The sequence below is a fragment of the Chamaea fasciata genome, unplaced genomic scaffold (assembly GCF_029207755.1).
Source record: "Chamaea fasciata isolate MVZ Bird 193981 ecotype frontalis unplaced genomic scaffold, bChaFas1.0.hap1 SCAF_28, whole genome shotgun sequence".
Lineage (NCBI taxonomy): Eukaryota > Metazoa > Chordata > Aves > Passeriformes > Sylviidae > Chamaea > Chamaea fasciata.
In genome coordinates this window covers 4,922,278-4,948,604 of record NW_027094113.1, presented here as the reverse complement: position 1 = coordinate 4,948,604, position 26,327 = coordinate 4,922,278, and the positions used below count along the sequence as shown (strand labels likewise).

Here is a 26,327-nt window from a genome sequence, read left to right as displayed (position 1 = left end):
CCAGGGGTCCCGATCCGGGGGTCCCGATCCAGGGGTCCCGATCCGGGGATCCTGATCCAGGGGTCCCGATCCAGGGATCCTGATCCAGGGGTCCTGATCCAGGGGTTCTGCCGTGCCAGGAGCCCCCAGGACTGGGGCCCCTTCTCCCCCCCCCCCCCATGCCCTCCCTGCAGGGTGCAGGGGCCTAGGGCTGCGGGGATCCATCACAGGCTGGGTGGGGGATCTGCCGGTGCAGAGGGGGGGTGGTGGAGGCACCGCTCCCCAAATCCCCAGCCTGGGCCCCAGCAGGGAGCAGGGGGTGGGGGCCGGGGGTGGTACTGGGATCTCGTGCCGTGCCGGGGTGTGCCGGGACAGGCCGGGGGTCACGGCTCCCACCCCGCGTGCTCGGGATGCACGAGGCCGGTGGGGCACGGGCGGGGGGGGCTTACACACCCCTGAGCCCCCCTCATCACCCCGCAGCTGAGCCCGGCCCTGCTCATCACACGTGTGGCTGCGGGACTCGCCCGAGCTCAGCGACTCCTCCGCGGCGAGCGCTGTTCCCTTAAAGGTCACACAAATCCCCAAATCCGGGAATAAATCCCGATCTGGAGGCTGCGGATGGGAAGAGCCCTCCCAGGGCCGCTGTTTTCCGAACCGGCCGCCAAAATTCCTGCACGGGAGGAGTCCTGGGAGCGCCAGGGCCCCGGGATGTCGGGGTGACATCGGGGTGCCACCGGCTGTTAGGGTGCCATGGGATACTGGGGTGTCACGGGACGTTGTGGGATGGTGGGGTACCAGGGGCAGTAGGGTGGAGTGCAGTGGGATCAGGGGTACCAGGGGATATTTGGGGGCCATAGGGTGTCAGGGTGCAGTGGGACCAGGGGACATTTGGGTGCAGTGGGGTGTCAGGGGACATTAGGGTGCCATGGGGTGTCAGGGTGCAGTGGGATCACAGAGTACCAGGGGATATTTGGGTGCCGTGGGACATCGGGGTGCCCCAGGACGGTGCTGGCGGTTCAGCAAAACGCGTCTGGACGGGGCTCGCAGGAGCTGTGGAGGAATTAATTCCGAGTAGGGTTGGTTAATTAGCCATCACGAGCCCGAGCCGGGGGAGCGGAGGGCCGGGGCTGTGTGAGCAGGTCAAGGGGCTGGCCGTGTCCCCTCGCTGTCCCCCTGGGGACGCTGATTCAGGCGCTGAGTCATGGCTGTTTTTCCTTCCCCTGGAGACCCCCCCTTCCGTCAGTGTCCCCCCCGGGGCTGGCCGGCCCCCTCCGTGCCCTGGGAAGCGGGAGGGGCCGGAGGGATGCAGGAAAAGGTGAATCACCTTCCGAACCTCGTGCTGGCCAGGGCGGGCTGAGCCCCGGGCACAGCTCGGGGCTCCCATGACCCCCGGACAGGGATTTACCCAGATTTGGCGTCTTTCGGGCTAAAACAACCGGGGCAAAGCAACAACGCGACCTCAGTGATGCCGTGCTAGGCCCCCGCCCTGTGTGTCACCCCCAGACCACCCCGGGGCCCACCCTGGCGTCCCTGCAGCCCGGGGTGGGCAGGTCCGGGTGGGCAGCACCCGTGGGTGCGGAGCAGCTCCTGCGGGCCGGGGGAAACTGAGGCAGGGGAGGGGGGCTCACAATGGAGGGGGGGGGGGGGGTTCAGCCTGGGGACAGGGGCGCGTCCGGCCGCACTGGAGGGGAATCACCTGGGAGGCTGTGGGGGAAAGGGGTGCCAGCCCCTCCCCGGGACGGGACATTCGGGAAACTGAGGCAGGGGCGGAGGGGGTCGGCTCTTCGCGCCAGCGGTGGGGGAAACGGAGGCCGAGCACGGGGGGGGCTCGGTGTGAACCCCCCTGCGTGCCCAGGATGGAGGGAAACCCGGGCAGGGGATGGGGGGCATCAACCCCAGCCCCTCCGGGCACCCGGGATGGGCGAAACTGATGGAGGGGACCGGGGTGGGAGGGGGGCCGGTCCCACCCCTCCCGCTGCCCGGGAACGCGGAGGAAGCGCTGCCCCTTTTCGGGGGGCGGGGGGGCCGAGGCAGGCGGGGCCGGCGCCCCCCGCGCTCCCCCCTCCCCGCCGGGGGCGGGGGGCCCGGGGCCGGGCCGGGCCGAGCCGCCTCCCCGGGGCGGGGGCAGGGCGGGGGGCGCAGCCGCTCCGGGAGCGCCGGCGGCGGCGGCTCCTCCATCGCCGCTGCTGCCGGAGCGGCCCCGGTGCCGCCGCAGACACCGGGCGGGCCCGGGCCCGGGCCCCCGCCCCCCCCCCGCGGCCCCGCCCCGCCCGGCCCCGGTACCGGCGCTCCCGCCGCGGCCGAGCGGAGCCGAGCGGGGCCGGGCCGAGCCGCTGCCGGTGGGCGCAGGTGCGCGGAGCCCCGAGCCCCCCCCCCCCGGACCCCCCCGGGACGGCGAGGTAAGAGCGCGGCCGGTGCCCCCCCCGCCCGCCCCCCTTCCGATGCGGTCCCGTCCCGGTTTATTCTCCTCCTTCTCCAGCCGTTGCCTCTCCTGGGGTGGGGGGGGAAGGGAGAAAAGGGGGTGCCCCCCCCCCAGCCCTCCCCCCCCTCCCGCCGCCGCCGCTGCTGCATTGGGAAGCGGCGCTTTTGTTAGCGGAGCGGGCGGAACCTTGAAGGGTCACGGGCTGGAGGGGCCCCCCCCCGCGCCCCCCAACCCGCACCCCTCTGTCCGTCCCCGCTCTCTGCAGCCTGAGCCCCCCCGCACCGCTCCCCCCCCCCCCCCCAGCACCTCCATCCCGCATCGCCATCCCCACCCCGGCACTCCTGGGGGTCCCACCCGCACCCCAATTCTTCCCCTCCCGTACCCCCCACCTCCAGCCCGCACCCGCAGCCCACCCCGGCACCCCGCGAGCATCCCGGCGCCCTCATCCCGCACCCCCAGCCCCCCCCCCCCGGCACCCCGGAGACCCTCCCCGCACCCTGATCCCGCCACCTCCTGCCCCCACCCGCAGCACCTCTGCTCCCCCCGGCACCCCGGTGCCCCCCCCCACATCCTTCTCGCACCCCCCCGGCGCCCCGAACCCGCGCCCCTCTCCCCCAGCCCGGAGCCCCCCCGCAGCCCGGAGCCCCCCCATCCCCTCCACCCAGCACCCAGTCCCACCCCCCATCCCTTCCCACGCCCCCCTCCCACCCCGCAGCCCCCCGGGCCGGCGATGGGCGCGGGATACGGAGCCCCCCCCGCCCCGAGGATGGAGATGATGGGGATGAGGATGAGGATGGGGATGGGGATGGGGGGGTGTCTCTGCTTCCTCGGGCTCCGTTTTGCCTCCGCTGTTTCTTTGGGAAGCAGCCAGGGTTTGTTGTTTTATATTTTTTGGCGGGGGGGGGTGAGGAGGGGCCGGTCTGTGCCCCCCACCCCGGGCAGCCTCTGCTGGGCTGGGGGGGCGCAGAGACTGAAATGGGGGGTCCGGACAGTGCAGCCCCCCAAAGGGCACCGGGGAGCGGCGAGCCTCAGCCTGGGGGGCTTGGTGGTTGTGCCCCCCCCCCAAATAATCCCTCAGGGCTGGGTGGGGGGCAGAGCACCCACAAATCCGGGGGGTGCCCGGCTCTGTCTCGGGGCTGTAACTTGGTGGGGACAAGACTTGGGGGGGCAGCCGGCAGAAGTGGGGGACCCGCCGTGCATGGGGGGGGGGGGGTCTGACACCCCCGGCGTCGGGCAGGGCCGGGGGGGCGTGCAGGCAGCGTCTGCCAGGCTGGGGGGGCCCGTCCCCCTTTTCGGGGGCTCGGCGCCTTCAGCAGATTTGGCCGGGGGAACCCTAAAATAACACGGCGGGGGGGGTTTTGTCTGACCCCAATCGTCCCCTGTCACCCTCACTTGGCGTGCCCCGGGCCCCCCCAGAGCCCAGCAAGCCCCCCCGCCCCCCCATGCTGACCTCCATGGTCCCACATAGCCCAGAGCAGGCAGAGGGGGCCGGGGCACCCCGAAGCCCCCCAGCCGCCCCCCATGGGGCAGAGGGGAGGGGGGAGCCCGGTCCCTGCACAGGGGCTTTGGGGAGGGGGCCCAGCGCCCCCCCTTCCAGCGGGGGGGGGATGCCCACGGGGCTGTGCCGGCGCCACGGGGTGACCTTGGGTGAGCTCTGCTTCCTGCCGTGCCTCAGTTTCCCTCTGCCAAACCAGACGGTGAGCTCTGGGGGGGCTGCAGAGGGGACCCCCAATCCACCCCCCACCCTGGGGTGCCGGGGGGGGGTGTCAGACACCTGCCGTGAGTGACCCCCCCATGGGGACACCCACCTCTGCTCGCCTGGGGTAGGGGGTGATGATGGCACCGCCGTGTCCCCCCCAGGTGCCCCCCTCGGTCTCTGTGGGTCCAGCGGGGCCGGATCCTGCTCCAGGGATGTGCTGGGAGGGGGGCAGGGGCACGGCCGAGCTCCCTGTCCTACAGACCCAACCCCGGGGAAGGGCTCTGCTGGTTTGGGGGGCCCCTCTGTGCCCCCCCCAGGCAGTTTGCCCCACGGAACTGAAGCCGAGGGCAGCTCTGGGTCCGGGCAGTGCCGTGTGTCCCCCTGTGACACCCCCGGGTGCTGTGGGTGTCCCCGCAGGGTGCTGGGGTCCCATCCTGGCGGGTCCCGGGGTGCCGAGCACGGCGCCACAGCCCCTCCTGCAGCGTCCCCGGGGTGACACGGGAATTGGGTCACCGCTGTCACCGGGGCACGTGGCTGCACTGGGGAGGTTTGTGCCTGGGGGGGCACGAGGTGGCCCCGGGGGTCGGCCTCGGCTCTGGGGGTGCCGGGGGCAGCTCAGCCCCCACCCGCAGCACCGGGGCCTCCGCTGTGTCAGCCGGGGGGGGACACGGCTGGTCCCCCCTCCCAGAGCCCCCCGATGGTTTTGGTGCCAGCCCCACAAACAAAGGGGGACAGCCCGGTCCAGCCCGGTGACCCCACACAGGATTGCACACACGCCGTGCTCCCCACGGCAGAGCTGTCCCCTCGGGGGGGGCTGCAGGGACCCCCCGTGCCCCCCCGGACCAGCGTTCTGCTGGCCCTGTGTCCCTCCAAACCCCAGCAGGAGCCCCAAGTCACCGGACAGGATGGTGACATCGGGCGGGGTGTCCCTGTCCCCTCGGCCCTGGCACAGGCCAGCCCAGGGTTTGGCTCCCAGTGAAACCAGTAAGGCCAGTGCTGCCACCAGCAGTCCCCAGCGGCGCCGGGGCTCAGCCCGGCCGCCAGGCCCTGCCCGCCAGGCCCCGGAGCTGGATGCAGATCCCTGCTGCAGTGCCGGATGCGGTTTGTATCCCTAGACAAGCTGGAATATTTTTAATTAAACCTGCCAGTTTGGATGCGATTTAAGGCATGAGCTGCGCCGGGCCCTTGGAGCATCTCCCGCGCCGGGGCCGGATCCCAGCTCGTCTAGGGGCTTGTCCCACCAGGCACGGCCACCGTGTGACCCAGGGTGGCTTTTGCACGCCGCTGTCCCTGCTGTGCCAGGCCGGGGTCACCAGGGGCCGGCCGGGACGGTTTCCCCGTGGTGGCACCCGGCGCGTTTGGGCAGCATAAACAGCAGGAAAGAAAAGCGGGAGCAGCCCCAGCTCTGTCCGGGAGCTGTGCCTGCCTCACCGGTGGGCGCCCATCGCCGCCGGCACTGCCGGGTCACCCCCGGCGCCTCGGGGGCTGCGGCCCGGGGACAGCCGGGCTGGGAGCTGGACATGGAGCCCGGCACCCAGAGGAGTCTCTGTACCCTCGGCAGTGCCCGACCCAGCCACAAACGGGACACGGTGGCCTTGGGGACCCTCCAGCCAGGCCCCAGGGACCCCCAGGCTTTGGTGGTGTCCCCCCAAAGGGGCTTGGATCCCCTGAGTGGAGCAGGGGGGGAGAGGAGGAGCAGTGGGCTGGCACAGAGGAGATGCCACAGGGGCTGCCGTGTGCTAACGGGATTTCGCTTCCTATTTAATTACAATTTTGTCAAATTAAAATTAAAAAAAAAAAGGGAAAAGGGGGATAAAGAGATCCCTCTCGGCTCCTTGTGCCGGTTCCCGGCAGCCGGTTAATTAAACAGCGGCTGCTGAAGGCGCCGCTCCCGGGAGAGCCCTGCTGGGGCTTGCCATCACACCTGGCCTCCGCTTGCTCCCAGTTCAGCCCAGTTCAGGTGGCTGGCGGTGCGGCAGTGACAGTGGCAGTGGCTGTGGTGGTGGCTGTGGGGTGGCAGTGCTGGTGGCAATGGCCGTGACAGTGGCAGAGACAGTGGCAGTGGTGGTGGCAGTGGCTGTGGCAGTGGCTGTGGCAGTGGTGGTGGCAGTAGCAGTGACAGTAGCAGTGACAGTAGCAGTGACAGTAGCAGTGGCAGTGGCTGTGGCAGTAGCAGTGACAGTAGCAGTGGCAGTGACAGTGGCAGTGGTAGTGACAGTGGCTGTGGCAGTAGCAGTGACAGTAGCAGTGGTGGCAGTGGCTGTGGCAGTGGCAGTGACAATGACAGTGGCAGTGGCTGTGGCAGTGGAAGTAGCAGTGGTGACGGTGGCAGTGGCAGTAGCAGTGGTGACAGTGGCAGTGGCAGTGTCGTGCCGATGCGCCGTGGCTAATCCTCACTCTTCCCCGTGTAATCCCGCCCGCCGGGATAATCCCATCAAACCCGCGGCCGAGCTCAGCGCCGGGTTTGGCGCCGGGGGGATCTGGGAGGGACACGGGGACGGGGGGACGCGGTGGCCCCGGGGGAGCGGCGGCTGCGGGAGGGACCGTGGGGGCTGCGGGAGCCTGCGGGGGGCTCGGCTGGGGAAACTGAGGCACGGAGCAGGGCCCGGGACGGGAGCAGCCCCAGGGCGCTGGGAGAGGGTGCGATGGGACGAGCCCGCGGTGGCAGCACCCGCGGGTCACCCCGAGGGACGGACCCGGCCCTGGCCGGCACGGCGGGAGCATCGCGGGCTTTTCCCTCCTCCCCATCCATCACCTCCCGCCGGGAGCGCTGGGAGAGAGCGCCGGGAAACCGGGAAGTGTCAGGGGGGAGGTTTGGGAGGTGGGAGCTGGGATCCATCCTTGCCATGTGCCCAAAATAACCCGAAAATAACCCGTCCCTGCTGTGCTCCATCCCTCGTGCCAGCCCGGTGTGCACAGCCCTGGTCACACGTGTGACAGCACACGGCTCACACGTGTGACAGCCATGCACACACAGGGACATGTGTGACAGCCCATGAACACACCTGGACATGTGTGACAACCCATGAACACGCAGGGACATGTGTGACACCCTCTGCACACACCTGGACACGTGTGACAGCCATGCACACACAGGGACATGTGTGACAGCCATGCACACACAGGGACATGTGTGACAGCCATGAACACACGTGGGCATGTGTGACAGCCACCCACACATCTGGACATGTGTGACACCCATGAACACACAGGGACATGTGTGACACCCCCGGCACACACCTGCACACGTGTGACACCCCCTGCACAGACACACAGGTGCCACCCTGTGCCCACACACCGTCACACACGGGTGCCAGCTGGTGCCACATTCCTGCACATGTGTGACACCCGGTGCCTTCTGCCAGCCCCTGCACACGACAGCTGGTGCACACACAGTGACACGGAGTGACATGTGACACGTGTGACACCTGCTGTACACACACACACGACACACGGTGCACACACAGTGACACGGAGTGACATGTGACACGTGTGACACCTGCTGTACACACACACACGGCACACGGTGCACACACAGTGACACGGAGTGACATGTGACACGTGTGACACCTGCTGTACACACACACACGACACACGGTGCACACACAGTGACACGGAGTGACATGTGACACGTGTGACACCTGCTGTACACACACACACGGCACACGGTGACACCCCCCCGCACACACGTGACAGCCCGTGCACACCCCCCCAGGCACAGATGGCACCTGGCACACCTGGCAGGGCCACGCAGGGGACAGGGACACCGTCCTGCCCTCGGGCTTTTGGCGCTGCTGCCTGAGGGGCCGCGCCGGTGGCGGCGGTGGCGGTGGCGGCGCGGGCGGAGGTGACAGCGGCGGTGGCAGCGGTGGCCGCGGGCTGTGCCGGGAGAACACGGAGCAGCTCCGAGGGCGGTGAGGCCGCTCGGACCTTCCGGCGAGGCGGCAGCGCGGAGGCGGCGCTGGGAACAATGGCCCTTTGTTCTGCGCGCCGCTGGCGTCCCACGGCCGGCCTGCATCCTACATCCCACCCTGCATCCCACATCCCATCCTGAATCCCATATCCCACCCCGTATCCTACATCCCACCCTGAATCCCACATCCCATCCTGCATCCCACAGCCCGGCCTGCATCCTACATCCCACCCTGTATCCTACATCCCACCCTGCATCCTACATCCCATCCTGCATCCTATCCTGTATCCCATCCAGCATCCCAGCCTGCAACCCAAATCCCTTCCTGCACCCCATTCCATATCCTGGCCTGCATCCCACCCCCCATCCCCCCCATGTCCCCTAAACCAGCCTCAATCCTGCAGCCCAGCCTGCCTCCTCCACCCCATCCTCCACCCTGCATCCCAGCCGCCATCCCACTCCACATCCCACATCCCAAACTCCATCTGCACATCCCACTGCACATCCTGCATCCCACTCCTCATCCCACATCCCACGCTCCGCGCTGTCCCCCGGCAGCCCCAGCGCCCGTCCCGGCTCCGAGCCCCCCGCAGCCCCCTGGGGCTCACAGGGGTGTCACCCCACACAGCTCCCACCCGTCCCCAGCCCTGACAGAGGACACTGCCCAAAGCGAGAGCGGGATGGAGAGAGCGGCACAGGGAAGGAGGAGGAGGAGGAGGAGGAGGCCGCGGGGCGAAGGCTCACGTGCTCTCACCCACACCCTGGCACCGGAAGCCACTTGTCACTTTGTCACCCTCCGGGCACCCCGGTGGTGGCGGAAGGAGATTTGCTGGGGTGGCCGTGGTGACCCTGTCCCCACCGGTGTCCCCATCCCCTGGTGCTGCTGCGGGGCTGCTCCGGGAGGGAAGGTGGGCACCCCGAGTGCCACCTGCAGGGCCATCATCACCCTGGGGACAGCGGGATGCTGGGCATGGTGACACTGAGGTGACACTGAGGTGACCTGCCACCCCCAGCCCCTCTCTGCCCCGTTGAGCCCAGCAGATATTTAACCTGATTTAAATACAAGTGAGAGTTTGAAGATAACCTGAAAGGGAAGTGCTGGTTCTGGGCCTGGAGAGTGAAAAACCCCATTTTCCTGTCTGGAGCGGCGGAGGGGGGACCTGGATGTCAACAAACCCCCAAAACCAGCACCCCAACTTTATCAGGGCCTAAAAGCCCACCCGGCCACAGGGCTGACCCTGGTCCCCACCTCCCGGAGCCCCCCCAGCTCGTCTGGCCCTGGGATGGGTGGGGTGTTATTGTAGGGCTGCTCTCTGAGGGCTGGGGTGTTTTGGGGGTGTTTTGGGGTGCCTGTGAGCGCTGTGGGTGTGTTCAGCAGCCTCCCATCCCGGGAATGCTCCGTGTCCTGGGATGTAATTGCAGGGTTCCCGCCTGGAGCCGGATGTAAACACTCCGGGATGTTATTGTAGGGTCCCCCACGGGACTGAGCCAGGGGCTGGTGTCCCTCTGCCTGCTGGGGGACAGGGATCCCGTGGGGACAGGGGAGGGGGACACTGGGGAAGGGGATCCTGGGGAGTGGGACACGCTGGGGACACGGGCTCTGTGAGGAGGAGGCAGCACGGTGACAGGGATCCCTGGGGACACCCTGGGGACACCCTGGGGACACCCGGGGCTGGCAGGGCGGGGTTCCCAGGGCGGTGCCCGGGCCCGGAGCAGGAACTGGGGGTTCCCTCTCCCCCGCCCGAGGGGAACCGAGGCACGAGGCCAGCGGTGACTCGGATCTGCTCCTGCCGCGGCCCGGGGGCCATGCGGGTGACAAGGAGGGGTGACAGATCCAGGGGACCCCGCCAGGGCACTGAGCCCCGGGGGTGGCACAGCACGAGGGGGGTGAGTGCCTTTGGGGACATGTGGGGCTTTGGGGACAAGGCGGATGGGGGGAATGGCTGCTTCGGAGGGACAGGAGGGGCAGGGATGTGCCCCTGTGGGGACAAGGGGAGGTGACAGTCTTTGGGGGGACATGGGGGGATGTGTGTCCATAGGGACAAGTGGCCTGGGGACACCAGCGGGACGGGAGGATCCTGTCCCATAGATCTGGGGGGGGGACAAGGGCTGTGAACTGGGGAGACAGCTTTGGGGACAGGGGACTAGGGCTGGGAACTGGGGGGCCACAGCACCCCGTCTGCCACCCCCCCTCTGTCCCCCCCCCCGCCGTCCCCGGGGTTTATTTCGGCGTGACGCGTGATCCTCCTCGCTAGGAAACCGTCCTTAATATGCAGATGAGCCTGTATTTAATATGCAAATCACCATGCGGCTCTGGCCGGCCACCAGCACCGCCGGCATGCTGGAACGGACGTGTCGGGGCACCCACGGGTGTCACCCGGGGGGTGTCGAGGGGACACCCAGCAACCGGGGCCACCTCCGGGCACCCACGGTGGGTGACAAAGCCACCCAAGGTGACCGCGGGGTCCCCACCATTCCCGGTGCCCGTGTCGGGGCCGGACGCCCTCGGTCCCTCGCGGTGTCCTGGGGGGCTCGGAGCCCGTGTCCCCACCCGGTGGGCGATGGGGAGGGGACAGCGACAAGGGACAAGGGACAGGCAGCGGGGCTATAAACGGCAGCTGTAAGCGGAGCCGGTAACCGGAGCGGGAGGCCCGGGGGGACATTTGAGCCGCCGGCGGGGCCGCGGAAGCGCCAAGGTAAATGGTGGCTGCTGTGTCCCCCCCCCCCGCCACGCCGGTGACCCCCCATCCCTGTCACCCCCGCGGGGACCCCCGCGGTGCCGCTGTCCCCCCGTGCTCTGGGCACCGCCGCGGCTCTGGGGGCGCTGCCCGCGGCCCCCCGGGAGGTGCCGCTTGGAAAGGGGGGGACCCACGGCAGGGGACAGGCGCAGGGACAAGGCCAGCGCGCCGTGCCAGGTGGCCGGGGTGACATTTGCTCCGTCCCCGCCGTGGGGACAGCTGCTTCCTGGCTCTGCCATCTGAACCGGGCTCGGAACGGAAACCCGGGGGGGGCTCAGCCCCCCAGCCCCGGCGGCGGCAGCAGCAGCAGCTGGGATTGGGGGGGTCCCCGTGGCGGTTGGGGGGACACTGCTGGTGACCCCCAAACCCCTCTGTGGCAATGGGGGTGGCACTGTGTGACCCCATTGAGCAAGGGATGCTCTGGGCACCGGGGGTCACATTTTGGGGGGCCGGAGCATGTGTGTGGGGGGGTGTGCAAAGGCCTCATTAGCATATCTAATTACTGATTCCTTATTTGCGTTGGGCGCCTTCTGAAGGAAATGACCCCAAAATCCGGCCTTAGGCCGGGGCAGGGGAATGTGGTTATCGAGATTATATCCCAAAAAGTTGCATTTTAAGGGATTTCACTGTTGGTGTCCTCCGCCTTTCCCACCGCCCCATTCCTCAGTGTGTGTCCCCCTCTCCCAGTGTCCCCCCCTTTCCCACTGTCCCCCGTATTTCCCAGTGTATGTCCCCCTTTCCCGATGTCCCTCCCTTCTCGGGGTCACCCCCACTCCCGGTGTGTGCCCCCCTCTCCCGGTGCCCCCCTCTTTCCCATTGCCATTCCAGGGGGTTTATGAGGATGGGGGACCCGGTGGGGCCGGGGGGGGACCCCGCTGTCCCTCTGTCCCCGCTCTGTGTCCGGTGGGGTCTCACCGGTGCTTTCCCCTGGGGACGCCGCGGTGCCGCTCGGGGGGTCCCACGGGTGCCCCCCCCGGGTCCCCGGCTGCGGTGACAGCTGCCGGGGTGGGGTGGGGGGGGTTGGTGGCTCCGGTTACGGTGACATCAGCCCTACCTTCCCACCTGGCGCGGGCGGGGGGCGCGGGCCCCCCTCCCCCGGGGGTCGCGGGGGGTTGACGTGACAGCTGAGCCGCTCCCGGGACGCCGGAGCCCCCAGCGCCGCCGGGGCGTCCCGGAGCGGGGGGCGCCCACCCCCAGCTCTGGGACCCCCCGTGCCAGCGGAGGGGACAGTGGTGACACAGCGGTGACACTGTGGTGGCACGGGGCCGGCGGCGGAGGCGGCCGGAGCAGCTCAGGTGGGCAGAGCGCGGCGCTGGGGGGGGGAGATGCCACGGGGAAGGGGGGCAGAGTGACCCCCCAGCAGGGACCCCCCCCCCCCCCGTGGGATCCGGGAGATCACGCGGCGCGCAGAGCCCCGGGAATTGCAGCAAGAGGGGGAACACTGGGGGCTGCCCCCCGCTCCTGCCCCACTCCCCCCGGGCCGGGGGTCGCGGAGATGCTGGGGGGGGGGGACGGACGGGACAGGTGAAGCAGCTCCCCCCGCCCCCCAAAGCTCCGTGTGCGCGGGGTGAGAGCTGGGCGTGCTCCGGGACGGGGAAACTGAGGCACGGAGCAGGGACGGGGACAAGGGACGTGCCCGAGGCTGTTCGCCCGCTCCGTGCCGGGGATATCCCAGCGGAGACCCCCCCCCTCATTCCCGGCGCACCCCCCGCCGCCGCCTCAGTTTCCCCGCAGCCCCGCCGGGGACACGCGCGGTGACGGTCCCCCTGCCCCGGCGCCGCCGTGAATGGGTCCCTGTTTGTCACTTTGTCACCCCCCGGTGCCGTGTCCCCCTCCCCGCGCCCCCCTCTTCCCGCTGCCTTTTCTTTTCCCGCACAATCGCCGGCATTTATGGCGCCGGAGGCTCCGCTTACCCCGCGCCCGCTCGCTGTCACCGCGCGGGCCGGGGGACGGGGACACCGGACCCCCCGCACGGGGCTCCAGGCGCCCGAGGCAGCCACAATGCCCCCCCGGCCCCCAAACTCCCCCCGGCCCCCAAACCCCTCCCGGACCCTCACCGGGCCCTCCCCCGGGGTGGCTTTTTGGGGTCCCCCCTTCCTTGGTGGCTTTGGGGCGGCACTGTGTGACACACCGGCCACCAACAGCTCCTTTCCTGCTTGCTGGGGACACCATGGGGACAAAGCCGGGTGTCACTGGGAGCTGCGGCACTGTGGGGACAACGTTTGGATGTCCCTGAGACAGTGGGGACGTGGCTGGGTGTCCCGGGGTGGTGACACCCTGAGGATGGGGTCAGTTGTCCCCAGGGGCTGTGACCCCAGGGTCGGGTCCCACCGGGGTCACCTCCTGCCCGGGGTCAGATGTCCCCGGGGGCTGTGGCACCACAGAGGGGACACAGCCGGGTCTCACCCGGGGCCGGTGACACCGCGGAGGGGCTGGGGACGTGGTGACCCCCGGCCCCACACAATGTCACCGTCCCCGGTCCCCTCGGGGAGGAGGCGCCGCTTCGATCGCTCCCTGCTCCCATGGAATTAGTGATCAATTAATTCCCCGCGCGGCCGCTAATTACCCAGTCCGGCCCCAGCCCCTCGGGGACGGGTGACAGGCTGGGGATGGCGGTCCAGCCTGGTGGGGGGACCGCGGTGGTGGCCCTGGGGCTGTCTGCGTCGGGGGTGCTGTGACACTCTGCAGTGTCCCCGGAGACTTTCCAAGACATCCCGGCGGCGTTTCGGGGTGGGGAATGGCGTTTTGGCTTCCCTCTTGTCCCCATGTCCTCGTGTCCCCCCTGTCCCTCTGTCCAGGTGTCCTCATGCTCCTGTCCCCAAGTCCCCAGCCCCGCCACGTCACCTGCAGTGGCTTCCCCACGTGGCCACCGGTGTGTCCCCAAGCCCCAGGGACACCCGAGGGTTTGGGGTGCTCGGGGGGGCTCACCCCGGTGGGTGCCGCCCCCCCAGCCCTGCCCGTGCCCGCAGGTGCCCACCCAGGGCGGGGGCCACCATGGGACCCCCACCCCGTGTCCCCCTGGTGCTGCTGCTGCTGCTGGCGGCCCAGAGGACGGCCAGGGCCACCTTCCCCGAGGAGCCCGGCCCCATCGCCGTGGCCCCCCCGGACTGTGAGTGCCCACCCGGGCCCGGGGGTGTCGGGGGGCTGCAATGGGGCGTGGCGTGGGGGGCACGGCTCGGCATGGAAAGGGGATTTGGGAATGGGAAGGGAATTTGGGGTGAGGGCAGGAGGGGGAGCCCAAGGGAGGATTTGGGAATTGAGATGGGACCCCCCGTGGGCAGCGCTGGGCTTTGGGGTACTTTGGGGGGTACCTGCGGAAGGGGTTCGGGGGTTTTGGGGTTAAGGCAGGTGGGGGGGGCACCCATGGGGTGGGATTTGGGGCTGAAGGCACTTGGAGGGAGGCGCCTCCCTGGGCAGGGCTGGGGCGTGGGGGCTGCCTGGGCTGTGTGGGGGTGCCCGTGTGACCCCCGTGCCCCCCCCAGATGTGAAGCACTACCCCGTGTTCGTGGGCCACGGCACCGCCCGCCCGGGGGGCCCCGAGGGGGGGGGCACCCAGCGCCTCAACATCCAGCGCATCCTCAAGGTCAACAGGACCCTCTTCATCGGGGACAGGTCTGGAGCCCGGCACCCCAAAGCCTCCCCTCCCCCGGGCTGGGCACCCCACACCCACCCCACACCCACCCCACACCTCTGTGCTGGGGAGGGCCCAAAGTGGGGCACTGGGGGGGTTCATTGCCACTGACCCCAGCGATGTTCACTGTCCACCCCAGCACCCCGAACCTTCCCGGGGGGTGGATCTTGCAGCCCCGAGGCTGGGGGGCACATCCCGGCCGGGGGGTGGTGACACCCGTGTCCCCCTCCCCAGGGACAACGTCTATCGGGTCAGCCTGGAGCCCGGCGGGGCCGCTGAGCTGCGCTACCACCGGGTAAGTGTGCGGGTCCCGGGGGTGCTGGGGGGTCCCCGAGGTGCTGGGGGGGTCAGGGAGCTCTGAGGGGCCTCAGGGGGGTCTCAGGGGGACGCTGGTGGCACCTCCCCATCCCCACGCTGGTTTTCCCCACCCAGAAACTGACGTGGCGCTCGAACCAGCACGACATCAGCATCTGCAGGATGAAGGGCAAGCACGAGGTACGGGCCGGGGATCTGCACCCCGAGGGCACCCCCGGGTGGGGACTGAGCACCCTCTGTGGCCGTGTCACACCCCGTCCCCTCCCCGGTGCCACCAGCCCACTCCCTCCCTGCTCTTGTATCTCCGATTTATTGGCCGCTTGGCTAATTTGATTTGTAATTAATTACTGGGGCCCAGAAATCCCATTCCCAGCTCCCGTAAATGCAGTTCTGGGGTGGGAACAGCCACCCCCTCGCAGTGGTGAGGGCATGGGTGGGCTGGGATGAGGTGAGGGGGGTTTTAGGGTGCTGAGGGTGACGGTCCCCTCTCCCGGCGCAGGCAGAGTGCCGAAATTTCATCAAGGTGCTGCTGGTGAGGAATGAGAGCCTCCTCTTCGTCTGCGGCACCAACGCCTTCAACCCCGTCTGCGCCAACTACAGCGTGAGCCCCCGGGAGGGGACCCCGTGTGGGATGGGGGGCTTGGGGCCAGGGAAGGAGGGGACACCATGGGAGGGGTTTTGGGGTCAGGGAAGGAGGGGACACCCACGGAAGGGTTTTGGGGCCAGGGAAGGAGGGGACACCATGGGAAGGGTTTTGGGGTCAGGGAAGGAGGGGACACCATGGGAAGGGTTTTGGGGTCAGGGAAGGAGGGGACACCATGGGAAGGGTTTTGGGGTCAGGGAAGGAGGGGACACCATGGGAAGGGTTTTGGGGTCAGGGAAGGAGGGGACACCATGGGAAGGGTTTTGGGGCCAGGGAAGGAGGGGACACCATGGGAAGGGTTTTGGGGCCAGGGAAGGAGGGGACACCATGGGAAGGGTCTGCAGCATCACCCCCTTCAGCCCTGTCTGTGCCAAGCACAGCCTGAGCCCCCCTGAGGATGGGGCCCCCGGGTCCCCCCGTGCCCGGGTGTGTCCCCATGTCCCCTCTCGCCCGCTCTAGATGGACACGCTGGAGCCCGTCGGGGACAACATCAGCGGCATGGCCCGGTGTCCCTACGACCCCAAGCACGCCAACGTGGCCCTGTTCACAGGTCAGTGGTGGCACTGGCGGTGTCACAGCGGGCCCCGCGTCCCCCGGCCCCGCTGACAGCCTGTCCCACGCAGGGGGGATGCTCTTCACGGCCACGGTGACGGATTTCCTGGCCATCGACGCCGTCATCTACCGCAGCCTCGGGGACAGCCCCACCCTGCGCACCGTCAAACACGACTCCAAGTGGTTCAAAGGTGTGACCCCAGCCCCGGCTGTGCCGGGACGCGGCTCATGTCCCCTGTGAGCCGTCCCTGACCCCGCTGTCCCCGCAGAGCCCTACTTCGTGCACGCCGTGGAATGGAGGAGCCACGTCTACTTCTTCTTCCGGGAGATCGCCATGGAGTTCAACTACCTGGAGAAGGTGGGGGACAGATAAATCCCTGAGCTCCCTTCCACCCCAAACCGTTCTGCGGTGCCCACAGGGACAGCCGGGATGGGGACAGGGACACAGCACGGCCAGCGGGGCTGGCTGGTGACTGCTGGGTGTCCTCCCACAGGTGGTGGTGTCACGGGTGGCCCGGGTGTGCAAGAACGACATGGGCGGCTCGCAGCGGGTGCTGGAGAAGCAGTGGACGTCCTTCCTCAAGGCCCGGCTCAACTGCTCCGTGCCGGGCGATTCCCACTTCTACTTCAACGTCATCCAGGCCGTGACCGACATCCTGGAGCTGGACGGGCGCCCCGTGGTCCTGGCCGTGTTCTCCACACCCGCCAACAGGTCAGAGCCCCTCGTGCCCTGCCCGGACCCCCCGGCTCAGCGGGATCTGAGCTGGGGATCCAGGCTGGACCCTGAGCGGGATCTGGGATGAGTGGTGGGTGAGGGCTGGGATGGCTCCTGGGCAGGAAACGGGCTCGTTTCCATTTGGGATCTGCAGGGCCCCTCGCAGTCCCTGGGCCCCCCCGTGCTCACCCCGCAGCCGTGTCCCCACAGCATTCCCGGCTCCGCCGTCTGCGCCTTCGACATGACCCAGGTGGCCGCCGTCTTCGAGGGACGGTTCCGGGAGCAGAAGTCACCCGAGTCCATCTGGACACCTGTGCCGGAGGACATGGTGCCAAAGCCACGGTGAGGGACAGGGCTGGGGACAGGGCTGGGGACAGGGCTGGGGACAGGGCTGGCAGGGACAGTGGTAGAACTGGGGAAAGGAGCAGGGCTGGGGACAGTGGGACAGCGGCAGCCACAGCCAGTACCCGCTGGCATGGGGACAGGGATGGGGACAGCGGTGATGATAACCACAGCCAGTACCCGCTGGCATGGGGACAGGGATGGGGACAGCGGTGATGATAACCACAGCCAGCACCAGCAGGGCTGGGGGCAGGCCGGGGACAGGCCGGGGACAGCGCCACTGAGCCGTGCCGTGCCCGCAGGCCCGGGTGCTGCGCGGCCCCGGGGATGCGCTACAACTCCTCCAGCGCCTTCCCCGACGAGATCCTCAACTTCGTCAAGACCCACCCGCTGATGGACGAGGCGGTGCCGGCCCTGGGCAACGCCCCCTGGATCCTCCGCACCATGACCCGGTGGGTGCCCGAGGGGACTGGGGGGCACTGGGGGACACTGGGGGACACTGGGAGGGCTGGAAGGGGCTGGCCAGAGCCTCCGGTGCCGCCCTTCCTCGCACGTGCCAGCGCTGGGAGCGCTGGGAGAGCTGATAAATCTCATACACTTTGCAGTCAAGATTGTCTCGTCCTAATTAAATCTGCCTTAATTGCTGCTTGATGGGGAATTAATCAAGCGCCGCTCTCGGGCCGCAGCCTCCTGCCGGCAGGGCAGCTGGGGTGTGAGCAGGGGATAGGGACAGGGACATGGAATGGGGACAGGGACATGGGATGGGGAGGCGAGGATGGGGAGGTGAGGGTGGGGACAGGGATGTGGGGCTGGAGCTGGGGACATAGGGCTGGGGACAGGGACCTGGAGATGGGGATGGGCACCTGGCAATGGGGATGGGGACATGGAGATGGGGGCATGGAGATGGGATTTTGAGGCTGGGTCCCTCACCCTGCCCCAGTTTCCTCCTCCCTGGGGACACCTGGACTCCCCCACGCCCCAACACTGCTCCCTCCGTCCCCCACGCAGGTACCAGCTCCGTAAGATCGCGGTGGACACGGCGGCGGGGCCGTGGGGCAACCACACCGTGGTGTTCCTGGGCTCCAGCACCGGCACCGTGCTCAAGTTCCTCATCCTGCCCAACGCCACCAGCAACCCCACGGCCGCCGGCCCCGGCAGCCAGAGCGTCTTCCTGGAGGAGTTTGAGACCTACCAGCCCGGGAGGTGAGTGCCAGGGTGCCGGAGGGGGGACAGGGGGCAATAAAAGGGGTGGGCGGGGTGCTCGGATGGACGGATGGAGAGGAAGGGTGAGAGGGATGCAGGGGTGAAGAGAAGGGATGAGCAGGTCTCTGGACCGGGGCAGGCTCTGTGGAGGGCCCCGCGGAGCAGGGCCGGGGCTACGGTGAGCTCTGCCCTGCCCCCAGGTGTGGCCGGGACACGGAGGACGAGCGGCGGCTGCTGGGGCTGGAGCTGGACAAGGCTGCGGGGTCGCTGCTGCTGGCCTTCCCCCCGTGCGTGGCCAGGGTGCCCGTGGCTCGCTGCCAGCAGCACTCGGGCTGCATGAAGTGAGTGCCTGGGGCCGGGCAGGGGTCCCCGAGGGGGCTGTGCAGAACCTCGCACCCCAGGAATTCACCCCGTGCCGGGATCCGGCCAGGCAGGGCTCGGCACGGCTGGGGAAACTGAGGCACAGCACGGCGTGGGGATGGAGTGTCTCGCGGGGGCCGGGGGGTGGTGTCCCCCCATCAGGGCTGACCCTGACACCTCTGCTCCTGCAGGAACTGCCTCGGGAGCCGGGATCCCTACTGTGGCTGGACACCCGAGGGCTCCTGCGTCTTCCTGGAGCCCAGTCCCAGGTAAGGCTGCCCCACCTGGGGACATGCAGGGGGACAGTGGTGTCCCCAAACCAGTCCCTGGTAACACTGCCAGGCCTGGGAACATGCAGGGGGGACAGTGGTGTCCCCAAACCAGTCCCAGGTAAGGCTGCCAGGCTGGGGACATGCAGGGGGACAGTGGTGTCCCCAAACCAGTCCCAGGTAAGGCTGCCAGGCTGGGGACATGCAGGGGGACAGTGGTGTCCCCAAACCAGTCCCAGGTAAGGCTGCCCAGCCTGGGGACACGCAGAGGGGACAGTGGTGTCCCCAAACCAGTCCCAGGTAAGGCTGCCCGGCCTGGGGACACGCAGAGGGGACAGTGGTGTCCCCAAACCAGTCCCAGGTAAGGCTGCCCGGCCTGGGGACACGCAGGCGGACAGCGGTGTCCCCAGAGAGCATCAGGTGCTGCAGCCCCCAATCTCTGAGCCCCGACAAACTCACGGCTCACTGAAGGGAGCTGGGAGACTCTGCCAGGCCATTTGGAACCCACTGACCCCCCAGTTTGCACCCCCAGGGTGGCCTTCGAGCAGGACATCGCCGGCGGCAGCACGTCCCACCTGGGCGAGTGCGAGGGTGAGTGCGGGGCCGGGACCGGGCTCGGGGACGGGCTGGTGGCACCCGCAGGTCCCCTGACGTGTCCCCCGCCCCCAGGGCTGGTGACGGAGAGCTTCGTGGACGAGCCGGACGGGCTGGTGTCCGTGAACCTGTTGGTGATCTCCTCGGTGGCCGCCTTCGTCATCGGCGCCGTCATCTCGGGTTTCAGCGTGTGCTGGTTCATCGGGCACCGGGACCGCAAGGAGCTGGCGCGGCGCAAGGACAAGGAGACGATCCTGGCGCACAGTGAGTCGGTGGTGAGCGTCAGCCGCCTGGGCGAGCGGCGGGCCCGGGGCGCGCTGCTGGCCCCGCTCATGCCCAACGGGTGGCCCAAGGAGCTGGGCAAGGTCACCCAACACGACCTGGACTCGGGGGTGCTGCCCACGCCGGAGCAGACCCCGCTGCAGCAGAAACGCTGCCCCGGAGCCCTCCAAAACTGCACCTGGGAGCAGAGTCACAACATCATCAACGCGGCTTTGCGGGACCCTGGGGGCTCCGGCCCCGCGGGCGCCGGGCGGGGGCACGGCGGCTCCGGCCGCCCGCCGCGGGGCATCCCCCTCTCCTGCCACGCCATCCTGGTGGACCAGGAGCTGGAGGCCGAACTCAGCGACTCCTCAGGTGACGGGCATTGGGCTCGGGACCCTCAGGAGGGTCCCCGCACCCGGCAGCACCCACCCGCCGGCGCCCGCCGCCCGCCCCGCAGCTCCTACGGCGACTTCGGCGGGACGCCGCACCCCAGCCCCGAGCGCCGGCGGGTGGTCTCGGCACCCAGCGGGGAGGGGGGAGACTTTACCGAGGGGCCGCCCTGGCACCCCGAGCAGCTGAACTTCAACGCCAACAACGGCACGGGCCGCCCCGGCGCCCACCTCAAGAGGAACCACACGTTCAACAGCGGCGAGGCGGCGGCGGGCGGCGGCTACGGGCGGCACGGGACGGCAGCCAGGGCAGCCCGGGCACCGGGCACCCCGCGGCCGCTCACGGACCTGCAGCACCTCCTGCGCTACGGCGTGGAGCGGACTCCCTCGGGAAAATAGGGCCCCACCCGCCCTGTGTGCGTGCCCCTGGCCAGGACACTGACGGGGACAGGGGACAGGGAGGGGCGGCCGGGCAGGAGCCGCGGGCACGGGCTGAGGTGCTGCATGGCTGAGGGGGGGACAGGCACCCCTGGGTGCCCCCCGATGGGGTGTGGGGGTGTCCCCGGCTGGCGTGGGGCAGTGCCCTGCGTTCTGGCTGTGTCCCATCTGCCGGGGGCGGCGGGGGGGCCGTCCACCGTGTCCCCTCCCCAGGCTGGGCCCAGGGCCCGCAGCAGCACCCTGGGAGGGGGATCCCTGGGGGGCAGCAGGATGGACACACGGACACGGGCACTGGGCTGTGCCCCCCAGCCCCTCGGCCCCTCAGTGGCACGCCGGGGGCCTTTTGGGTGCTGCCGGCCCTCTGGGGACACCCGGCCGGGGGTGCATCGGTTGTGGGGATGGACCCTGGTGAACATTTTGGGAGCGGGGGGGCTGGGGGGCCCCCCGAGTGTGGCGTTATCTGGGGATGGGGCGCGCTCCCACCCCCAGTCTGGGCTCAACCCCTTTCCCAGTGCCAGCCTGGGGGTTGCCCATCCTTCCCCCCCCGGCACCCCCTCCTGGAAAGCACAGCCGGGGTGGGGGGGCACCGCCGGGGGGTCCCCACCGAACCCACTCTCTGCTGGCAAAGGGTGCCCTTTCGGTGCCACCCCTGCCCGGCACCCACCCGGGGTGGCGTGTCGCGTCGCGGGGGAGTGGCGGGTCCCCGGGGGATGGCAGGTCCCCAGGGGGTGGCAGGCTGTAAATAGGGCAGGGGGCGGCGGGAGCCCCCCCCCCCAGCGGCCATGCATGCGGCCGCCCGCGGGCTGTACCCCCGCGGCCCCAATAAACACCCGGTTACCGGAGGCGACTCCCCCGCCGCCGCCTCGGCGCCTTCTTAACCCCCCGGGAGCCGGGACCGGCCGGGGCAGGGGGCTCAGGGAGAGGGGGGACAGGGAGAGGGGGGACAGGGAGAGGGGGGACAGGGAGAAGGGGGACAGGGCTGGGCGGACAGGGAGAGGGGGGACAGGGAGAGGGGGGACAGGGAGAAGGGGGACAGGGCTGGGGGGACAGGGAGAGGGGGCACAGGGAGAGGAGGCACAGGGAGAGGGGGCACAGGGCTGGGGGGACAGAGGGTGACACCCTCCCCACGCACCCCTGAGCCCCCTCCCCGCACACCCGGCCCCACCAAGGTCCCCATGCCACCTTCCCCACCAATCCCCCCGGGATGAGGCCGTGCCGGCACCGTGCCACCCCACACCCGCCCTGTCCCCTGCCTGTCCCCTTTCCCGGCAGTCTCGTCCCCACGAGACCACCCACGGGGGTCACCCACGGCCCTTTGCCCCCCGCCAGGCATTGCTGTCCCCTGGCCTGAGCCCCCGCAGGGCCTGGAGGACACCTGGCACCCTGAGGGGCTCTGGTGGCACGGGGACACCTGGGGTGGGGACATCTGGCAAAGGGACACTGGATGTGGCCATACTTGGCGCGGGCACACCTTGGCCTTGGGTTCCTTGGGGCTGGGGACGCCAATCATAGGGTCCCGCGGCGTGGGGACACCAGGGGTGGGGACACCTGGGCTGGCGGCCACCGGGTCTCCTGGCGTTGGTTCACCGGGGATGGGGACACTTGGAGAGGGTGGGGACAGCGGCCGTCGAGCCCCTCGAGGCGGGAACGAGTGGCAAGGGGACATGTGGCAAGGGGACACCTGGGATGAAGACACCAGGGGTGGGGACAACGGGGGTGGAGACACCTGGTACGGGGGCGGAACGGCGGCCGCGGGGACACGTGGGAGGTGGCGGGGTGTCGGTGGCCGCCGCCCGGGCCGGGCTGTCCCCGCCGTTGTCCCCGCCGTTGTCCCCGCCGTTGTCCCCCCCGTTGTCCCCGCCGTTGTCCCCGCCGTTGTCCCCGCCGTTGTCCCCGCCGTTGTCCCCCCCGTTGTCCCCTCCGTTGTCCCCTCCGCCGACCCCGCCGCGCCGCCACGAGCGCGCCCCAGCCCAAGTCCCGCCCTCCCGGCCACGCCCGTCCCTCCTCATTGGCTGAGATCCGACCCCGCCCCTTCGCTGATTTGTTGCCATCGCCCCCGTGGGGCCGGGCTGGGCGGGGCCCGGGGTCGCGATCTGGCGCGGGGGTCGCGACAGAAGCCCACCCCCACCCCCGTGAGTACCGTGCCCGGGGCTGGGCGGGGCCGGGAGGGGCGGAAATGGGGCCGGGGCGTCCCGGGGGGCTCCAGGAACGCTCCAGGGGGGCGCCGGGTGGTCCCGGGGCGAGTCCGGAGGTCCCCGGGGGTCTCCGGGGGGTCCGGGGCTGGTCGGGGGTCCCGAGGTCCCCGGAACACCCCAGAGACACCAGAGGGACGCCCCTGGGAACTCAAGGGAACAAACGCAGGGTCCCAAGGAGACCTGTCCCCCCCGGGGACCTGCCCGGAGACCCCCGAACCCCCCAGAAGTCGCTCCCCAGAGGGCACAGGGCCGGGGGGGGGCTGCCACGGGAGACCCCAGAGGGCAGCGGGGCCGCCGGGGGTCGGGGGGGCTGCCGGGGGTCAGGGGGGCCGCCGGGGGTCGGAGGGGGCTGCCGGGGGTCGGGGGGGGCTGCCGGGGGTCGGGGGGGGCTGCCGGGGGTCAGGAGGGGCCGCCGGGGGTCGGGGGGGCTGCCGGGGCTCGGGGCTCCCTGCGGGGTCCGGGGGCTGCCCCGGCCGAGGTGACGGTGACGGGCGGCACGTCCCCAGCCAGGATTGCGACAGACAAGGGCGGTCTGGCTTCTGCTGAATCACCCAAAAACCCCTCCCTGGCCCCAAAAGGGAATGTGGGGATCCCGGAGGGGGATCCTAGAGGGGCTGAGGGGAGGCAGCCCCCCCGTTTCCTGGCAGGGGAGAAGGCCCCCCCATCCCCAAACACCCCGTGAGCCCCTCGGGACCCGCCAGCCGCTCCCACTTGGGTCATGAGCTGCTGGCTCTCAGCCCTCAGGGAGCAGGGGCTGGGGGGTGCTGGGGGTCTCATCCCCCGGGGGGTCCCCACCAGTGTCCCCCACCCACGGCTCCCCAAAATCTCCCCGTTCTCGCCGCAGCCGCCGCTGCCATGTCGGCCGAGAACGCCGCGGGGCCGCAGACCGAGGTAGGGGCTGCACCGAGGGTCTGGGGAGGCTGCGGGTGCCTCTGGGGACCCCAACTCACTGTCCCCCGCCCTCAGAGCGTGGTGAGGCGCGTGGGCAGCCTGCCCCTGGTGAGCTGTGCCTGCGGGGCCGTGGCCTCGGCGTACGGGCGCACCAAGGAGAGCCACCCCTGCGTGCGCTCCGTCTGCGACGCCGCCGAGAAGGGAGTGAAGACCCTGACGGCGGCGGCCGTGAGCGGGGCCCAGCCCCTCCTCACCCGCCTGGAGCCCCAGAGTGAGTGCTGGGGGGAACGGCTCCCCACGGGGATGGGGGAGCCCCAAACCGGCTCTCGCTGAGCTCTCCTGAGGCAGCGGGAGAGGGATGGTTCCATTTCACATCTCCAGTTTGTGTCACCCATGAATGAAGGGCTGGAGAAGCTGCAGGGACCGGGGGGAAACGCCTCACAAGTTGTGGGGTCCCCCAGAATCCTGGCCCTGGCAGAGCTCTGGCAAGGCACGGGGGGCTAAACCCACCTCTCTTCACATCTCCAGTTTCCACCGCCCACAAACTGGCCTGCAAAGGGTTGGACAAGCTGGAGGAGAAGCTGCCCATCCTGCAGGAGCCCCCCGAGAGGGTAACGTCCCCGGGGGACACGGGCAGGGCCCCGGCGCCGGGCCAGGAGCGGGGACAAGCCGTCCCTGCGCTGTCCCTGCGCCGTCCCCTCCAGGTGGTGGCCGGGACCAGGGAGCTGGTGAGGTGCACGGTGGCGAGGACGCGCTGGGCGCTGGGGGCCGTGGTGGGGACCCGCGTGGGGCGGCTGCTGGCCACGGGCGTGGACACCGTGCGGCGCAAGTCAGAGCAGCTGCTGGATCCGTACCTCCCCGGGACACACGAGGAGCCGGGTGAGTGCCCCCCACGTCCCAGATCTCGGGGTGCCAGGCCCTGCCGGGACCCTGTTGCTCAGTGCTGCCTTGGCAGTGCCCACACGTGGTGGCCCCACAGTGGTGCCACAGGGCTGAGGCCACCATGAGCCCACGCAGGGGACAGTCCCCGTCTGGAGGACACGGGATGGCACTGGGTGAACTCTCACCTGGAAACCCAAGAGCAAATATAGTGCTCTGTGCCTGCCCGGGTATTTATAGCCTGGCACTGGGTGACATTAGGCTGAGCTGGCCCCGTGTCACAGCTGAGGTGACCGCAGAGGCCACCTGGCTTGGGGTGGCATCTCCACATGACCTTGGTGGCCAAGCATCCTGTGGCTGCTGACGCTGGGCTCCGGTGCCCTGCACAGCCACTCTGCCCTCACCCCTGGTCCCACAGTGGCAGGGACAGAGGTGACCAGGAGCACGGAGGTGACCATGGGCAGGGAGGTGACCATGGGCAGGGAGGTGACCAGGAGCACGGAGGTGACCACAGGCACGGAGGTGACCACGGGCACAGAGGTGACCAGGGACACGGAGGTGGCCGTGCAGGAGCAGCAGAGGCGGTGGCAGAGCTACTTTGTCCGGGTGGGCTCCCTGTCGGCCCGGCTGCCTCACCGGGCGCTGCGGCGCTCGCTGGGGGACCTGCAGCGGGCACGGCTCCGTGCCCAGCGCCTCCTGGCCCAGCTGCACCACGTCATCCGGCTGGTAAGGACGGGGCAGGGGCCGTGCCGGCCCCGCGCCGGCCCCAGGCACCCCCAGGTGTGCTCCCACCTGGCTGAACCTCCCCGCAGATCGAGGAGGGGCAGCGGGGCACGGACGGGCCCCGGCACAGCGCCCGGGAGCGCCTGCACAGCCTGTGGCTGGAGTGGAGCCAGCAGGACGCGGTGCCCATGGAGGACAGCGAGGTACGGGGCGGGGGGACCGTGGGGGACCGATGGCTCCGTCTGGAGAGGGCGGGCACAGCGGCCATTGAGGCCCTTGAGCCGGGGGCACGCGACAAGGGGACGCCTGGGGTGGTGACACCTGGAGCAGGGGTGGAACAGCAGCCATGGAGGGTGGTGCGGGTGTGGGTCCATCCGGGGGGTTGGGGTCCAGCCGCCCCCGCTGCCCGCCGCCCACCCGCAGGTGGAGGCTCGGACTCTGGCCATGCTCCGGGGGCTCCTGCACCAGCTCCACGCCGCCTGCTCCCACCTGGCCGCCGGCGCGCGGGCGTTCCCCAGCAGCGTGCAGGAGACGGCGGGACACGTCCGGCACGGCGTGGAGGGCGTCCAGGCCTCCCTGGCCAGCGCCCGCTCCTTCCAGGACCTGCCGGGCGCGGTGCTGGCGCAGGGCCGGGCCGCGGTGACGCGGGCACAGCTGAGCCTCGAGGGGCTGCTGGAGCACGTGGGGCAGCACACGCCCCTGCCCTGGCTCCTGGGACCTTTCGCCCCCGCGCTGGTGGAGTATCCCGAGGATGTCCCGGTGGATATGTCCAAGTGGGAGGGCTGTGTCACCGTGGGGGGCACGCACCGGGTCCCCGCTGCCCCCCGGGTCTGCAGCCAGCGCTGAGTCACTGGTGCCGCTGAGCTGGAGGAGCGCCCACCCAGAGCCACGGGCCCCAATCCCACCGGGAGTGATGGGATGATGGACCCGGTGACCCGGCGTGGGACCCCAGTGTCGCGGCCGGGGACTCCTGTGGGATGGTGGCGCTTGGAGGACAGAGTGCTGCGAGTCTGTCTGGGATCCGGGGCTGCCCTCAGCCCCGGGAGCACCGGGATTTCGTGTCTTAACAGCTTCAAACCAGTTTAAAGAGGAAGAAAACAAGTTTTTTTGCCTTAAAATGACTCAGAGCCCGCAGTGCTGTGGCAAAGTCACCGTGCCGGGCTCACCGGGGGG

The 26,327-nt window shown here is 69.9% G+C and overlaps 2 protein-coding genes across 3 annotated transcripts; both read left to right on the top strand.

Annotated features, from left to right (window-relative positions):
* Positions 1-2,330: 2,330 nt before the first annotated feature.
* SEMA6B (semaphorin 6B) lies at positions 2,331-21,320 on the top strand. Of its 2 annotated transcripts, none has more exons than XM_066205899.1 (17): positions 2,331-2,378; positions 13,721-13,860; positions 14,234-14,363; positions 14,617-14,677; positions 14,815-14,877; positions 15,197-15,298; positions 15,800-15,890; positions 15,964-16,083; positions 16,162-16,250; positions 16,387-16,604; positions 16,818-16,949; positions 17,252-17,401; positions 17,958-18,152; positions 18,353-18,493; positions 18,704-18,781; positions 19,314-19,372; positions 19,451-21,320. In XM_066205899.1, the coding sequence occupies exons 2-17, from the start codon at positions 13,746-13,748 to the stop codon at positions 20,425-20,427; spliced, it is 2,721 nt and encodes a 906-aa protein (XP_066061996.1). In that variant the 5' UTR covers positions 2,331-2,378; positions 13,721-13,745; the 3' UTR covers positions 20,428-21,320. The 2 variants fall into 2 exon arrangements, with proteins under 2 accessions (XP_066061996.1, XP_066061995.1); XM_066205898.1 differs by lacking the exon at positions 2,331-2,378 and adding an exon at positions 11,880-12,046.
* A 2,196-nt stretch (positions 21,321-23,516) lies between these two features.
* On the top strand, positions 23,517-26,272 carry LOC136302414 (perilipin-3-like). The gene is made up of 7 exons (XM_066205907.1): positions 23,517-23,552; positions 23,628-23,823; positions 24,081-24,163; positions 24,257-24,431; positions 24,850-25,157; positions 25,244-25,357; positions 25,578-26,272. The coding sequence occupies exons 1-7, from the start codon at positions 23,517-23,519 to the stop codon at positions 25,998-26,000; spliced, it is 1,335 nt and encodes a 444-aa protein (XP_066062004.1). The 3' UTR covers positions 26,001-26,272.
* The last annotated feature ends 55 nt before the right edge of the window (positions 26,273-26,327 follow it).